Here is an 18,077-nt window from a genome sequence, read left to right on the forward strand (position 1 = left end):
TGTTAGAGACAGAGTGCAACTGGGGGAGGGGCAGAGCAAGAAGGAGACGCAGAATCTGAAGCAGGCTCCAGGTGTCAGCACAGAGTGGGACCCGGGGCTCGAACCCACAGACTGCAAGATCATGACCTGAGCCAAAGCTGGACGCTTAACCGACTGAGCCACCCAGGTGCCCCATCTTTTTTTTTTTTTTTAATATTTACTTATTTTTGAGAGAGAGAGACAGAGAATGAGTGGGAAGGGGCAGAGAGAGGGAGACCCAGAATCCAAAGCAGGCTCCAGGCTCTGAGATGTCAGCACAGAGCCCGACTCGGGGCCGGAACTCAAGAACCGTGAAATCGTGACCTGAGCCAAAGTTGGATGCTTAACCGACTGAGCCACCCAGGTGTCCCCGCTCTTTTTTTTCTTGTCATTACAAGTCAAGTTTATTCAACTGCGGAAGTGACACCAAATGAAACTTTATAAACCTTCAACTTGAAATTTTTTTCTCAGGGAAAATGGTCCTCACAAGGGCTGCGAAAACCATTTCTGGGTTTATCCCACCAGGTTTCCAAATTTCAGGAGTTGAGACAGATTGGATTATACCTGCTACTTAAACTCCTAAAGTCAGTCTACGAATGGTCCCCCAGGTGCAGAATTAAATCATGGTGCCGACATCACTTTAGGGCAGAGAAGAAGGAAGACACGAGGACTCATCCCGAATCTCACTCGTTGTCGAACAAATGGCCTGACTTACCTTTTTCCTCCCACAGAACAGTGACTTACATTACGCATGATTTTACAGATTAAAAAAAAATGATTCACATACATTTGCTTAATCCTCATGGCAACTCTGTAGGCATTATTTCCATTAAGTAGATGAGGGTAGGCTCAACCAGATGATTGTCGTTAATTATTGGCCACAGCGTTCTCAATTTTACAAAAAAACTTTCACACACATACCATTCTGAGGCTCGTATCCTTGTGACGCAGGTAAGAATTCATCTAGAACCATCAGTTTATGGTGAGTGAAGGTTCAGACGGCAGTGAGAGAAGCAGCTGGACCCTGGCGGGGGCCCGAACAGGCAGAGAGCGCCCACCACCATCACCATGTTGTCCAAGGGCAAAGCTGAATTGGGTGACAGTGGTGACAGGTAGCTCCAGGGTTGGATCATATATGGGCACGGAGGACATGGCCAGTCTTTGGCTATTCCAGACATAGGAGAGGCTCTAATTTCCTCCTCGTGGAGTATAATGGGAAGAGGGAAAGGATCTTGGAAGTGGAGTCAACATTTGCATGGGAGGTGGGTGGCAATTCCCCAAGCTTTAGGAGCTCTCCTAAGTAGGGCTACCAGATAAAAATACAGGCTTTGCATGCATTACTGGGGGGGGCGGGGGCACACTTACACTAAAAAATTATTTGTTGTTTATCTGAAATTCAAATTTTCCTGGGAATCCTGTATTGTTATTGGTTAGATATGATAGCCCTACTCCGAAGGGAAGGGTAGTTCAATCTTCTGCCCTTTGCTTTCATCACTATGAGGCATCTGTGTGATGGTGGCCATAATCTAGCCATGGCCATTGTGATCAGAGACCCCAACTGAGACAGTTCCCGATTATCTGACTTGATTGTCAGGATTAGAGTCATTTAAGTATCTTCACAGCTTCTGAATTTGGAAGATGACGCGATACGCACTCGTTAGCAAAGGCTGGTTTGGGCACTGAGCTGACAATGTGGTCCACCGAGACGGTCGGGCTGTAGTGTGCCTCTCCCGAGAGGTCACTGGACCAAGAGTCCCACACCCAGCCCTGGCACCATGCTGACCCCATTCCATTCATCCAGCAGAAGGTCACTTACTTGTAAGGGATGTGTTTGCTGCCGTTGACAAGAGCCAGGATGACGTTGCCCAGCGCAGACAGCGAGAGGCATAGCCCTGATCCTCCTTCCCGATTCTTGCTAAGAGCTTTCACACAGCTGCCGAGATCAATGAGGTGCAGGCGGCTGCGGCCTCCAGACACTGACATGACACAAGAGAAGAGAAAAGTGGTTAGGTTCTGTCTGGCAAACCCTCGTCTGGTAAGCGCCAGAGCTCTTTGGGAACTCAGAGGGAAAAGGAAAAGGAGAAGCAACAGGTCGATGTCCGCGACTTGGCAGGAAACCCCAACAAAATCCAGCTAGGTTGCAAATAGCGTGGTCCTCTTAAATTCTGCCCGCCACACATCGCTGACCTAAAACCTACTGACATTCCTCCTGTGACAAGTGAATAATTCCGGTAGGTTGCACTGGAGATTTCAGGGAAGGCGAACGTCCAGTAAGACGACAATAAGGTTTCACCTACATGTCCTCTGGATAGCAGAGCTCTGAAACTGACCGAATCGCATCTAAATAGCCCAGGAGTGATCACGTGCTTTGGTTGATCAGCATGAAGACCCTGACCTAAAGCTCAGCCAGGAATCGGGCTGATAACCCGGGGTAAAATCAGGAAGAAGCAACAACAAGGCACAGAGACAGGGAGAGACCCCAGTATTTCCTGAGTATCTGCCAAGTGCCGGGTGCTGTACAAACATCGGTCTCATTCAGTTCCCACACCAAAACCATACGCTAAAGACTCTTGTCCTTTTTAAAAGGTAGATGAGAAAGGGGTGCCTGGATGGCTCAGCCGGTTAAGCGTCTGACTCTAAATGTCGTCTCAGGTCATGATCTCACAGGTTCTTGAGTTTGAGCCCCGCATTGGGCTCTGTGCTATGTCAATGCGGAGCTTGTAATTCTCTCTTCCTCTCTCTCTCCTCCTACCCCGCTCATACTCGCTTGCCATCTCTCTCTCTGAAAAGAAATAAGTAAGCTATAAATAAACATAATATATATTATATATATATGTATGTATATATATATATACATACATATATATATGTGAGAAAGCAGAAGTTCAGGGAAGTTAAGCAACTTGCTCATTGCTTCTGGCATAGGTGAAGTAACAGGGACCAGACTGATCGCCTTACATAAAAACAAACAAAATGTGTAACACAACTGTTTGTAAGACACCAGACATCAGGCAGTAAAGGCCAGTGATCCCTGGGAGGAGGGAAACAAACCAGGGAGCACTACCTGTGTCCCAGCTTACTGCCTTGAGAGTGTTTCCAGGCTGTGCCCCAGGGACAGGGTACTAGGGCAGAATGTGATAGACTACCTGCATCAAGGAGAAGGAGCGAGAGTCCAGGGAGACCAATGTGGCAACTGCTGGAAGCACAGAGTACTGGAGAGAAGGGAACTTGGGATCTGCAGGGGTCCTCCCTCAAATACCGAACTGAGTACTGAGGTCAGCACAGGCATGTGAGGGAACCACGTGGCTGGAGAGCTAACCACCTGAAAAGATTAGAGGTAATAGCACATGGCACTCACACGAGGCCAGGAATAGTGCCTGTTCCCAACAGCCAGACTGGAAGCCTCAAGATTCACAGGCCCCAGGTGGGGGACCCAGGAGTCTCACTTCACTAGTGGGGCACGCTTAGCCCCAGACAAGCAGTAACCAGGTCCCACGTACCAAATCTTAAAAGCAAGACCAGAAAGGGTCTACCTGTTTACAAATAACTACCTCCCAAAACGATGCTTAAGGACATTTACAAAATGCAAAATGTCCAGAATCTATCAAAAATAAGCAGGCATGCAAAGGAGCAAGAGAATGAGACTCATAATGAAGGAATAATTGAAACCAAGAAGAACCGACTGGTAGAGACATTGGAATTGGCAGTGAAGGACATCAAAACAGTTATGGAAGGATTTCAACTGTTTAAAAAGTTGAGTAGAGATGTGGGATATATTAAACAAGACATAAACTGCATCTGTGAGGAGTTGAAAACTACAATGTGTGAGCTGAAAAATACACTGAATTAAATGGCAGATTAGACATTACAGAAGGACTTACAGATTTGAAGATAAAGTAACTGAAACTCTCTAAAATGAAACAGAGAGACAATTTAAAAATAAAAACAAACTCTTAGAAAAAAGAGCTGTAGGACAATTTTAAGTGTCCTAATAGGTATATCATTGGAGTCTCCAAAGGAGAAGACACAGAAGGGGGCACAGGTAAAATATTTTAAGAAATAATGGCCAAAACCTCCCCAAATTTGATGAAAACTATAAACCCACAGATCCAAGAAGCTCCATGAGCCCCAATCACAAGACACATGAAGAAAACTATACTGAGGTGCATCATAATCAAACTGCTTAAAACCGGTGATAAGGAGAAAAACCTTAAAAACAGTCAGGGGAGGAAAGCAGATTATATACAAAGGACCAAAGACAAGGACGATGGCAAATTTCTTGTTGGAAATCGTACAGGTGAGAAGACTGTGCAGCAACATTTCTAAAGTGCTGGAAACTGTCACCCTGAAATTATACGTCCAACGAAAGTCTCATCCCAAGATAAAAGGGACATGAAGGCTTTTCCGGACTTAAAAAAGCTGCAAGAGGGGCAGCGCCTGGGTGGCTCAGTCAGTGGGGGTCAGACTCTTGACTTTGGCTCAAGTCATGATCTCATGGTCGTGGGACCGAGCCCTGCGTCAGGGTCTGCACTGAGCATGGAGCCTGCCTGAGATCCTCTCTCCCTTCTCCTGTCCCTCCCTGGCTCATGCGTGCTCTCTCTCTCTCTCTCTCTCTCTCTCAAAAAAAAAATTCACCAAAAGCAAACCCACAAAATGAAGAGCTATGGAAATGAAATGATAACTTGACCAATAAATATACATTTTTCCCTATTTAAATCTCTTTGACAGATGATTGACCTGCTAAAGCAAAAATAATGACAGTGTAATGTGTGGGTGAGAGCATGTGCAAAATTTAAAAGTTTGGCAATAGCACAGAGTTTAGAAGTGAAGAAATACACAAGGGCCATACTGTAGGGTTCTTATTACATACAGGAAGTGCTATCAGATCACATGGAAGAAGACTGTAATCACTTAAAGGTGTATACTATAAACCCTAGAGCAATCAGGAAATAGTGAGTAATTATAGCTAATAAGCCAGAGGATACAAAGTAAAATTATTAAAAATACTCTGTAAGTCCAAAAAAGGCAGGTAAAAAAGTTAAGGGAAAAAAAGAACAGACAAGTTGAATAGAAAATGTATAGGAAAATGATAATCTGGATCAAACCACGTCAATAGTCACATTAAACATAAACAGTCTGAATACTCCGATTTGAAAGGAAAAAAATGCCAGACTGGATAAACAAGCGAGCCCTAACTATATGCCGCCTATGAGAAACGCACTTCAAATAGAAAGAAAAAATCCATTACAAGCGTTAAGTGGGAAAGGCTATACCACACAAACAGTGGCCGTAAGAGAGCTAAAGTGGTTCTATCGATGTTAAATGAAAGAAACTTAAGACGAAAAATGTGAAGACGAGCAAACAGGAACATTTCATGAAAAGGACGATTGAGCAAGAGGTTCTAACAATCAAAAATATTTATGCATTCAATAACAGAAGTTCAAATACATGAAGCAAAATCTGAGAGAACTACAAGAATAAGCGAGCCCATAATTACAGGTGTAGGTTTCAAATAACCCTCTCTCAATAATCGATACAACAAGTAGACAGAAAACCAGTAAGGACAAGGAAAACTTGAACAACACTGCCAACCAGCTTGTTGTACTTGACATTTATAGAACACTCAGCCCAGCAATGGGAGAATGATATTCTTTTGAAATACACACAAAACGTTTCCTGAGATAGACCATATTCTGGTCCAGAAGCCAAGTCTAAATAAATGTTAAAGGATTCACGTCAAAGTATGTTCTCTGACACAATGGCATTAACTTAGAAGTCCATACAGAAAGATTATCTGGAAAATTCCCAAATATTTTGAACCTCCACGATAAAGCTCCAAATAACCTATGGTCAAAGAAAAACTCAAGATGGAAACTAGAAAGTGTTTTTAAGTGAATGAAAATGAAACACAACATATCCAGGTTTGTGAGATCCCTGAAGAAGGACAGAGGAGGAAACTTACAGCATTAAAGGCCTAGATTAGAAGACAACAGAGGTCTCAAATCAACGATCTCAGCTTCCACCTTAAGAAATAAGAAAAAAAAAGAGCAAATTAACTAATAAATAACAGAAAGGAAATAAGGAACATAAAAGCAGAAATCAATGGAATAGAAAAGGAAAAACAATAGAGAAAATCCATGAAGCCAAAAGTTGGCTCTTCGATAAATCTCTAAGAATGACTGATAGGAAAGGCAGAGAGAAGGCACAAATTACTAATGTCCAGAATGGGAGATGTGGCCTTGCTACAGTTTCTACAGATATCAAAAGGATAATAAGGAAACATCACATCAGTCAATTAGACAACTGAAGAACAGGCAAATATCTCGAATGATAGAAAGTACCAAAAGTACTTTCATTCAAGAAGTAAAAGATGACAGATCTGTGTCCATTAAAGAAACAGGATCTGTGGTTAACAACCCTTCACAGGGAAAATTCCAGGCCAAATGGCTGCACTGGTGAATCCAACCAAACACTTAAGAAGTGATAAAGTAGCAGAATGGAAAAGGCTAGACCAATTCCACACAACGTCTTCCTGAAAATTAAACAGGAGAGAATATTCCCAACTTACTCTATGAGGCGGGGATTATCCTGATACCAAAACAGACAAAGAAATTACAAGGACAGAAAACTAACGACCAATATCCCTCATGAACATGGACACAACATTTCTGAACAAATTAGAGAACCACATTAAGAAATTGTATCTACAAACATATACAAAGGATTTTATACCATGAGTGAGTGGGATTTATCCCAGAAATGCAGGTTGGTTAACAAAAAAAAATTAGCCTATCAATATAATTCACCATATTAACAAACTAAAAAAAAAACCTATATGATTCACTCAGTAGATGCAGGAAAAATATTTAACAAAATTCAACATCCATTCCTGATAACAATTCTTAGCAAATTATAAATAGAAGGCAGTATCTTTAGTTTGATAAAGAGTTTCTGAACAAATCTACTGCTAACATCGTACTTAATGGTAAAAGATCAAATGCCTTCTAAGGCCAGGAACAAGACAAGAATGTCTACTGTCACCATTTCTTAAAATTTTCTTTAATGTTTATTTATATGAGAGAGGGGGGGGGGAGGGGCAGAGAGAGGGGAGACACAGAATCCGAAGCAGGCTCCAGGCTCTGAGCTGTCAGCACAGAGCCTGACCCAGGACTCGGATTCACTAACCGTGAGATCATGACCTGAGCCTGAGTCGGATGCTTAACCAACTGAGCCCCCCCAGGTGCCCCTCCATTCTCACCATTTCTATTCCATGTCGTGCTGGGAGTTGTAGCCAGTAACGTCAAGAAAACAGAGAAAGGGTCCAGATTGGAAAGCAAGAAGTCAAATTGTCTTTATTTGCAGATTACATGATCATCTGTGTAGAAAGTCTAACGGGATCCACAAAAAAGCAACTCGAACTGATAGAGTTTAGCCAAGTTGCAGGATACAAGATCAACAGACAAAAGTCAACTTTGTTTCTATATCGTCTACTAGAGCCTAAACTGTAAAACCCCACTTACGATGGGATAAAAGTATGAAATAATTATGCATAAGATGGACAAAGGAAAGATCTGTACGCTGAAAACCACAGAACATTGCTGAGAGTAATGAATGAAGACCTAATAAGCTGTGTTCATGCATCAGAAGACTCAGTATTGTTAAGAAGTTATTCTCTAGAAATGGATCTATAGATTCAGTGTGATCCCAATCAAAATCCCAACAGGCGTTTTTGGTACAAGGTGATTCTACAGAGTCAATTTAGGAGCTGACTCTAAAATGTATATGGAGAGGCAAAGGACCTAGAATAGACAAACAACTTTTTTTTAATGTCTATTTGTTTCTGAGAGAGAAAAAGAGACAGAGTGTGAACAGGGGAGGGGAAGAGAGAGAGGGAGACACAGAATCACAAGCAGGTTCCAGGCTCCGAGCTGTCAGTACAGAGCCTGACGGGGGCTCAAATTCACAAGCGGTGAGATCATGACCTGAGCCAAAGTTGGGCACTTAACCGACTGAGCCACCCAGGCGCCCCTAGCCAAAACAACTTTTAAGAATAAATTCAAAATTGGAAGGCTAATAGTGCAGTATCTGATTTCAAGACTTATTATAAAGCCACCATAAATCAAGACACTGTGGTATTGGTATAAAGATAGATGAACAGATCAATGGAACAGTACGTAGAGAGTCCCAAAACAGATCCACACAAATATGGACAAATAATTTCTAACAAAGGTAATTTAGTAGGGAAAAAGCAGTTTTTATAACAAATGGTACTGGAAATTTATACACACACACACACACACACACACACACACACACACACACACATATTGCACCATATTAACAAACTAAAAAAAAAAAAAACCCTACATGATTCACTCAGTAGATGCAGGAAAAACGTTTAACAAAATTCAACATCCATCCCTGACAACAGTTCTGAGCAAATTATAAATAGAAGGCAGTATCTTTAGTTTGATAAAGAGTTTCTGAGCAAATCTACTGCTAACATCATACTTAATGGTAAAAGATCAAATGTCTTCTAAGATCAGGAACAAGATAAGAATGTCCTCTCTCACCATTTCTTAAAAAATGTTTTAATGTTTGAGGGAGACATATATATATATATATATATATATATATATATATATATATATACACACACACACACACAGACACACACATCTATAATTATATTTATATTTATATTTATATTTATATTTATATTTATATTTATATTTATATTTGCATGTCTTTTACCGGTATGATGTTAGCAGGTTTTTCAGAAACATTTTTATCAAAATGAAGATACTGCCTTCTATGAGGATGTACATACACACACACACGCACGTATTTGCAAAAAACCCCTTTAATCCACACATTGCACAATTTTATGAAAAAAAAAAAAAAATGAATCTAAGGCCTAAACACAAAATGTAAAATTATAAAACTTCTAGAAGAAAGCATAATATGAAACCTTCCTGGTCTTGGGTTAGGCAAAGATTTCTTAGATACGATACCAAAAACATGATTTATAAGAGAACACACAGAGAAGCTGGACCTTCATTCACCAAAACCGACTATTTCTGCTCTTCCAAATACATGGTCAAGAGAATGAAAAAGTAAGCCACAGACTGGTAGACAATATTTGAAAAACGTGTATCTGATAAAGGCCTTGTATCCAGATCATATTAAACACTCTCAAAACTTAATTGTAAGACAAAAACGATTTCAAAGCGGGCACAAGACATTTCATCAAAGAACATGTACGAGTGCCAAATGGGCCCATGAAAAGATGCCAAGCACCGCTGGTCATTAGCGAAATGCAGACTAAGAAAGGTGAGATACTACTGTAGGCCTATTATGTAAATAGGCTAAAATTAAAAAGACTGACCACCCTAAGGGTGGGTGAGGATCTGGAGGGGTTGGTAGGGATATAAAACGGTACAATCACTTCGGGAAACACTTCGGCAGTTCCTTAGAGAAAGGATACGTACATCTACCATATGGTCCAGCCGTTCCGCTCTAGGGATTTCCCTACAAGAAAAGGACACGTGTGTCCATCCAAAGATCTGCACAAGAGTGTCCCCAGTACTTTGATTTGTGGTAGCCCCAAACGTGAACCAGCACTCATGGCCATCAGCAGGGGACTATGCGGACAACGGACTGCTACTTAGGAAAACGAATAAAGGCACTACTCATACATGTGACAAAGTGACTGAGCTTCAAAACAATTACGCTACGTGAAAGACGCCGCTCAAGAGAGTGCAGACTGTGAGATAGGATTTCATGGGTATAAAACTCTAGGAAATGCAGGGCAAAGGGTAAGAGCTGAAGTCGCTCTGTGGTTGCCTGAGCGTGGGGAGGCGGAAGGAGAGACGCTGGACGGGGTGATTGCAAAGGGTCCCAAGGAACCTCTTGAGGGTGAGGGATATGTTCATTGTCTTGACTGTACTGCTGGTTTCCTGGGTCTATACATATGACACAGCTGACCAAGTGTGTGCCTGTTCTTATATTTCAAGCATATCTCATTAAAGCTGTTTCGTTACGTTTTGAAAAAGGAAACGTGCCGCGATCGTACGGTCAGCGGTGCAGCTAGGATTCACACCTTCAAGACCTGGGCCCTTCATCCTGCATCGTGCTGGCCTCAGCCAGCTCCCGAGACAGTAGAAGGGACGGGCTCCCTTTTTGCCCCGGCCCCCTCTCCGTCGGCACATCACCCCAGCTTCTGGATCATCTCCTTTTCCTCCCCTCGCTCCCCAGGCAGCAGGAGACTCTGGCGCCTCAGGCCACCTTGCAGGGTGGGTCCCGGAGGACATGTGACGGGCATGTGGCCCGTCTCCGGGGGGCCACACATCTGTAGGCAGAGCCTACATGAGTGCAGATCAGGAGGGCGAGCTGCTGATCACGCTTTAGGCTGAAAACATTGAAGGAACCACGGTCCTAACCCCAACCTGCCCTCTACCGTGCCTCACCCTCAATTTCCACATCTCGGACTCAGAGAAGCAGGTGATGAGTGTTTACAGAAAGCGCAGCATTTCAATTGAGCCACGTCAGTGACTTGGGCAGGTCTGTGGCCAAGAATGTTCACACAAAGGACGCTCCATTTTCCTTACCTTCCACTGTCCCCAGTAAAAACTCTGGCAAGGGAAGATGTACTATGTACTGTATTCATGCAAGATTGGGTCACGGCAGCACAGGAGGAAAACAGTTATTTTTAAAGCAAACTATCATCTGTTTTGCAACCTAATTATATAGACTGGAGCAGCTCAGATGGTCCACGTGTGCCATAGATTAAAGGGCAAAGACGGACCAGTTTGGACTCTCAGACTCTAATAGTCCATTTGATGTAATGGAATAAAATGCATAATGTGCATGTAGTAAAATAGAGCACAGAGAACAAAAGGCACAGTTTAGACCGTGCTGAAGAAGAACCTTATAAAATACCTATAATTACACCTGCATGACTCAAAATGGAAGTCACATTCAGACAATGTCCGCTACACCCACTCAAATTCCAGGGGCCACAGAATTATGGATTCCACACATGGTGCTCAATCTGGAAGGGTACGAGGTGAGCGGGCCCGGGCCATCTGCTATTGGCAAGCATGTACGTGACTACAGATGGCTGGCGAGAAAGCAGTTCTGTATCAGTGAACGCTACCAGCAGGTAAGGAGCAGGTTCCTCATCGACTCGTCACATTTCTGCGGTCACAGCTGCAGGGGGGAAGGGACCATAACTCAGTCTGCCTTGAGTCACCTTTCATTCACACTCTCCTGTGCATGGGTTAAGTCTAGAGCTTGGCCAAACCAACATACCCACGTGCCTTAGTCTCCGCACAGGAAGCATCGCTAATTTCACCCCATTTCTGGGCCACTCTCCTAACTCACGTTCATCAAGCGACTCTCCTACTACCACTGAATTCCTACGACAATCCCGTAATGCAAGAATTGGCTCGGGTTTGTAGATGAGGGAAACGGGGTTCACAGATGTTGAATAAATTGCCCAACATCTCCTAGAAAATTAATGCTGAATCTAAAAGGAAAATCCAGAGCTAACTGTAAAGTATGTAGATGCTCTCTGAGCTCACTTGTCTTTAACTCAGTGGTTCCCAAACTTTGCTGCACATCAGAATCGCCTTGGAAAATCACTGAGGAGTCACCTAAAAAGATACGGATGCCTGGGCTCCCACTCGGGAGGCTTCCTAACTTCACTGGCCTGGAGTGTGTCCCAGACACTGGGATTCACTGCAAAGTTCCCCAGGTGACTCTCAGGTGCAGTGGAGTCTGGGAAGGGCTGCCTGGCCTCCCGGCCATCACCTATGAGGCACATCGCCTGATGCCCTTGGCACATGGGATGTGCGTGGCCAGAGCGGGCTGTTTTCTTGTCGGTCTGTGCTCCCTGAAAATGAGCTGTATACTTAACAGGTCAGCTGGGCTCCCTCCTGGACCTAATTATGCCACTTGTTACTGTAGATGAAAATGTAATCCTATCTTATGCAAACCAATAAAATATGACTGTGTAAAGGGAACTAATGTTTCTTTAAAAACTGAACTCAATGCTTTGGGAAGATGTGATAAAAATGAGGTTTTTTTTCTAAAGAGCTGCCGAATTAGGTGGAAATGAGAAATTACAGAGTGGGGAAAAACTTAAGAATCTAGAAAAGGTCTAATACCAGCAGGCTGCACAAGTGTATTTTAAGTTCTTGGATCGGTTAGAAGAAACTTAACGTAAAAACGTGGGCATGCTTTATGAAAGCCAGGACTTTGGCTGAAAATTCATCTCAAAGAGAAAGCCGTGGCCCTGTATCAGAACATCAATGAATAAATACACATGTGTACGTTTTAAGTGGAAATAAAAGGTTCATAGGAGGTGTTTTTTTGGAGATTGTTACATGCAAAAAGAAAAAAAAAAGGTTCATGACGAGAATGTGTCATTTGACAGGTTTCTCCTTTTTGACTTTCTCAACGGACCATCTCCGGCCTGTGCTGCATGAGCGGACTTCTCTGAACTCACGCCATCTGCTTATGTGAAAGATAACTGGATGGTCCTTCTCTTCCAGAAAGATAGCTAAGCTAGGTAACAGAGACATGCATTGATTTTTCGAAAATACAGCACATGCTCCATTTGATTTAAACACATAGTGGACAGACTCCTGATAGACCCATCTTTTTCGGGGACAGCTCTCGATCATCAGGGCCTTAGGGTCTCCTTCCCAACATAGGAATTCCCACGGGGGTTCTCAGCCTCCCCCCCGCCCCTCACATCAGCTTGGCAAAGCAGGGGAAGGCTCCAGGACACATGGGGAATCAGCCCCATAAGCGTTCCAAAAACCCTTTCAAACGGGAATATTTGGGGCACCTGGGTGGCTCAGTGGGTTAAGCCTCCGACTCTTGGTTTGAGCTCAGGTCACGAGGTCACAGTTTGTGAGTTGGAGCCCGACACTGATAGTGCCGATGCTGCTTGGGATTCTCTTTCTCCTCTCTCTCTGTCCCTCCCCTGCTCGCGTGCTCTCTCTCAAAATAAATTAATAGAAATGAAACAGGGAAATATTTAAGCTTAACCTAATGCTATGTGCAAAACAGGAGTACATCAGCGTAGAATTTTCTATTATGACTAGACACATCTAGAACATTTTCGTCCCCTTCCTTACATGTGCATACGTGTGTACATGCATGTGCATATAAAATCCATACCCGTAAGATTCCGGTGCATGTATGTGCATGGCGTGTCTAGTTCCTGCCGCAGAGACCTCTCTGAATCTGGCGTCTGAGCCTCTGATGGCCAGTTAACAGCCTCACGCTCTGCTCTTTGCTTCCCTGCAGGGTAACTAATTAATAAACTTCCCTTTAATTGAGTTCTGGCTGCCAGGTCCACAGGGATTATTACTTATCTATGATAAGTAAACAAAACCTTCCATTTTTAAACACCACTTTAAATCTCTCATTATATTTTAAACAGATACAAATTCGCAGAAGTCAAGTGAGCCACGGGCTGGAAGCTGTGCACATTCGGGTGCGGATTCCTCTGCTCCCAGGAAGCTGGTGTCGTGGCAGGTGGGTGGCAGTCCGTGGACCGTCTCCCCTTCTCACCTACAGATACATTAAAAAGCACCCCCAGGAAGTCCGGGGAGCCATTAATGGCACTTGCCTTTTCCTCTACCCTGGATGTATTACTTAAGAGCAATGTGCCTTCACAATGTATAAATACGAAGGTGAAGGGAATGTTAAATATTCTGCAAGTGCCCAGGACGCTCTGAGCGCTGGAGCATCGGTGGGTCGAGGGAACGTCCCAGCCCACGCTCCTGTGACGCTGCGCTTTAAGCTCTTACAGTTGAAGCAACTTAACTAACGGTTTATTTTCAAGATCCTTTCCCCCTTTCGGGTTCCAAATTAAGGGCAGAACCCCGCGCGCGCACACACACACACACAAAAGTGAAAAACTGGAAACCACCGTTTTCACCGTGGTTTCGAAACCCAGAAGCAGGAGACCACCCCACCTCCCGAGACCTTCCACGCAGCGCCATTTGGAAGCAACTTGGCTGAAAATTCGGATATTTTGTGAGTCACTCTCTGCCGACGGTGCAAGAATCCGCTGCGGGCTCTGATTATTTCCATTATTATTGACTTAAAAGAATAAAACAGCTTAAAAGAAATAAAGCTTCAAAAAAAAAAAAAACAGCTTAAAAAACAAAACATTTCTCAGACTCCCACATTCGTGCTGCTTCGACACAATCCAGGAAAAACAGTGAGGGCAGGATTTAAAAGCCAGCCCCCCAGACTGTTAGGAGGATAAACTTCTGTTATGAATTTTAAAGGTCTGGATCTTCTCATCCCTCTCCTAATCCCTTGTTTCCTTCTTTGAGAAATTTTTCTAAACGGAAGTGCTGGCCATGTCACGAGCCCTTCGCTGAGAATCAATCCCCACCCCCACCCCCTTATGACCCTGGCTGGTTTCGGGAGAGACTGGGGCTGCTGTTGGTCTGTCTCCAGGGGCACCCAGTGCCCAGCACGTGGGGCCAGTGTCTCCAGACTCCCAGGCAGGAGCCAGCACAGCGAGCAGCTGGGGCCGACAGTCAGAGCCTTGCTGCCTCGTGGAACCACAACCCCAGGACGGGGTGGATGGTGAGATCTCAGGCCAGGGGGCAGGAGGAGGGGCAGGGGCAGGGGCAAGTCTCCAAGCTCAGCTGAAACTAAAGGTGAGGGCAGCCAGAAATATAAGCAAACGAGTGATACAGCACCACGGATGAATCTCAGATGCGTTCTGCTAAATCAAAGATGCCAGACACAAAAAGCCGCATGGGGATCACGTGATTCCATTTATGTGCTGTTCTGGGTAAAGGCAACACTAAAAGGAGAAACACGGATCAGTGGTTGTCAGGGGCGAGAGGTGGGGGGAGGGACTGTCCAGAAAGGGCAAAGAGAGAGCTTTCTGTGCTGGTGGCTTTGTTCTGTCTCTGACAGTCGTGTGCTTACGCAACTGTACTGATTTGCCAAAACGCCTCTAAAAACACACAAGAGGGGCAAGTTTTACCAAATGTAAATCAGACTTCTTTAAACCTGAAGTAAAATAACAGCTGGGGGCGCCCGGGCGGCTCAGTCAGTTGAGCGTCCGACTCTTGGTTTCGGCTCAGGTCATGATCTCACAGTTCGTGGGACTGAGCCCCACATCGGGCTCTGTGCTGATAGCAGGGAGCCTGCCTGGGATTCTTTCTCTCCCTCTCTCTCTGCCCCTTTCCCCTTCACGTGTGCACACACACATCCTCTATCTCTCTCAAAATAAGTAAATAAACGCTAAAAAAATTAACAACAATTAAGGAGGAAGAGCCATGGCAGATGACTGAGCAAGCAGAAGCGTGGAGATTAGGGAAGGATAGAGCTTCCACTGGGGGCGGGGAGAGAAGTCCTCAAGACCCAGCTCCAGGCTACTGGTTTCCATGTCTTGGGCAAGAAGACTCGTGGAGGACTCAGGAAGCCCTTCCACGGATCCCAGTTGGATGCCTTAACTCTAGGCTCCACCGAGAATCAGGTTTGTTGATGGTCTCTGTGTTAGTCGATTAGCTTCACAGTTTCCACGCACTGGGGTTCATCTCCTACTCGGGGCTCTTGTTTGTTTTCCGGGGACCCAGGTCCTTGGGGCAATCATTCAGAGGGCCCAGGGGGACCAGCTGCCCGCGCTTCGAAAGCCCTCAGACGTGGCCATGGAGAGGCTTTGAAGCTGCTGCTCGGCCAGCCTGGCGGCTCACATTGCCTTGCAAAGTGCAGTGAGGTCCACGGACCCGGGGCCCACGGTCCAAGAGCCCATCTGAGATACTCCCCAGTGTGTGGAGCGTGCACGACCTGGCAGGCAAAGGGGAGAACGCGGCAGCGAGGTCAGTGCTGGCTTCGAATACGTAGCCCAGAGGGGACTGGGCTCCTGGCAGTGACGCTCCCCACGGGGCGGGGCCTGGGCCCCGGGCTTAGAAGAACATCACTGACCGGCATCACCCAAGGGACGGAGGCAGCCAGAATCTGGTGCGTTCTAAAAAAGTCTGGTTTCTAGATTATTTTAAAAGCACGCCTTTGTTTCTTCCAGCTCCACAGAGGGGACTCAAGCTAATGATTAATAACATATCATCAGGGTGCCTGGCGCATAAATATCAGGCTTTCATGAAAAGCACCTGTACAGGTTGCGAACAAAAAGATAGTACTAAACGGTTGTTTCTCCGCTTCAAGTTCTCGCTCACCTTCCCCTGGCAGTAGTTACATTTGTAAACGACCTTCGCCCCCGGACAGCTCAAAAGTGAACCGCAGTCCAGACTCGACGTTTGTCTGGAGCTCCAGGTGAGCAAACCCCACACCGGTGGAATCGTACCCCGTTTAAGAAAAAAGGGTCAGGGGGCGCCTGGCTGGCTCAGTTGGCAGAGCACGCGGCTCTCAGTCTCAGGGGTGTGCGTCCGAGCCCCACGTTGGGCGCGTCGCCCACTTTAGAAACAAAAAGGGTCACGGTGGCCCTCGACGGCGGGTCTCTTGCTGGGTGGAGATGGGGCCACTTACTTCCTCCTTTCCCGCTCTTCTCCATGCGGTACTGGTAGATGTGCAGCGTGAAGAGCATGTGCGAGTTGCGGTGGCCTTCTTCGTCACAGTCCTGCTGGCTGCCGCGGCGGGAGGCGATGGCAGCGTCCAGGAAGAAGGCGGCCTTCTCCGCCGTGGGTGCCCGCAGCTCACTCTGGTTCTGCAGCTGGAAGACACAAGCCGAGAGCTGAGGCCCCAGCCGGAGGAGGGCCGGCGTGCCGCCCGCACCTGGCTCTCTGTTCTGCGGAAAAGCCGCGTGCCTCTCGAAGGCCGAGGGTCCTTCCGGAACAACGGCCTGTACTCACCTGCAATTCCCAACCAATCCATTTCTGGAAGTCCATAATGAGCCCACGTATGGCACGGAACGTAGGTTCACGATTTAAGTAATAGCAGGTATGAATAGCAAATGGTTGTATCCGAGTGAACGGCAGGGAGCAGGGGGCCCAGGCTGATCTCTGCAGAGGATAGTAAACTCCCCCCCGCCCCACCCCCGCCTCAGCTACCCACCCACCTAAGAACACACGAGGGACGTGATCTCAGGATCTTTGCATCCTGATCTCTAAGATTAGAACGTTTGGGGGCCCCTGGGTGGCTCAGTCAGTTAAGCGTCCAACTTCCGCTCAGGTCATGATCTCACGGTTTGTGGGTTTGAGCCCCACATCGGGCTCTGTGATGACAGCTCAGAGCCTGGAAAGCCTGCCTCGGATTCTGTGTCTCCTTCTCTCTCTCTCTGCCCCTCACCCGCTCACACTCGGTCTCTCAAAAATAAGAAAATAAACACTAAAAAATTAAAAAAAAAAAAAGATGCACGAAAACACCCAACATACTTGACTGTCTCATCTCTACTGTTTAATTTATCTTTAATCCCTAAATTCATGCTCATGGTACTTATTAACTAAGAAAGCATCATGGGCCACGTGTCCTAATCCTATGAGATCCCTTGGAAATCAGAGTAAACCTTAATGAGAACGATAGTATCAGAATTTGACTAGCACCCCTTTTTGGCAGGGAAGAAAAGGAAACATCTCATTTACTCAAAGAAATGGTTTGTGGTATGTGCCTTGGGGTCGGTACACATTCTGACACTTTCCTATCCCGACTCTGACTGCACTTGTAATTCTGAACTCTGAGGGCTGATCTTGGCACCTGGGACCTTCAAAATCCCCGAACTTCAGAGAGAGACTCTGGGGTGTTTGAGGTCACCGTTTGAATGACTATGGCAGAAAAAAAAGGTAAAGGGTTTTTTGAGATTTTTCGACACGAAGAGTTAAAATGAAGAGGCTGTTGATCTCTTCTTAGCCCTCAGTTAACCGGGTCCTTCACCCAAGTGGGGGCTTCACGGGCAGAGTTATTACAAAAGGGAACAGAGGCCACAGCATATTTGAGCATCCAGGTAATTCTTGGAGAGGCAACAGCAGGCAAAGTGATACTGATTTCTGTCACAGGTGCTGTGATGCTTCAGAAGAGTGGTTCTCAAAGTGAAGTGTGGTCCCTGGACCAGCAGCATCGGC

General features: G+C 45.5%; 1 protein-coding gene across 2 annotated transcripts in view; it reads right to left on the reverse strand.

Moving 5' to 3' along the window:
• KIF26B (kinesin family member 26B) overlaps positions 1-18,077 on the reverse strand; it is a 464,521-nt gene that overhangs the window by 56,938 nt on the left and 389,506 nt on the right. For both annotated transcript variants that reach the window (XM_060644891.3, XM_060644893.3), the window contains 2 exons: positions 16,549-16,732; positions 1,835-1,994 (listed from right to left, as the gene is read on the reverse strand). In XM_060644891.3, the coding sequence (XP_060500874.3) occupies positions 1,835-1,994; positions 16,549-16,732 (344 nt within the window). The remainder of the gene's footprint in view (positions 1-1,834; positions 1,995-16,548; positions 16,733-18,077) is intronic.

The sequence above is a fragment of the Panthera onca genome, chromosome F1 (assembly GCF_046562875.1).
Source record: "Panthera onca isolate mPanOnc1 chromosome F1, mPanOnc1 haplotype 2, whole genome shotgun sequence".
In the NCBI taxonomy this organism is placed as follows: domain Eukaryota; kingdom Metazoa; phylum Chordata; class Mammalia; order Carnivora; family Felidae; genus Panthera; species Panthera onca.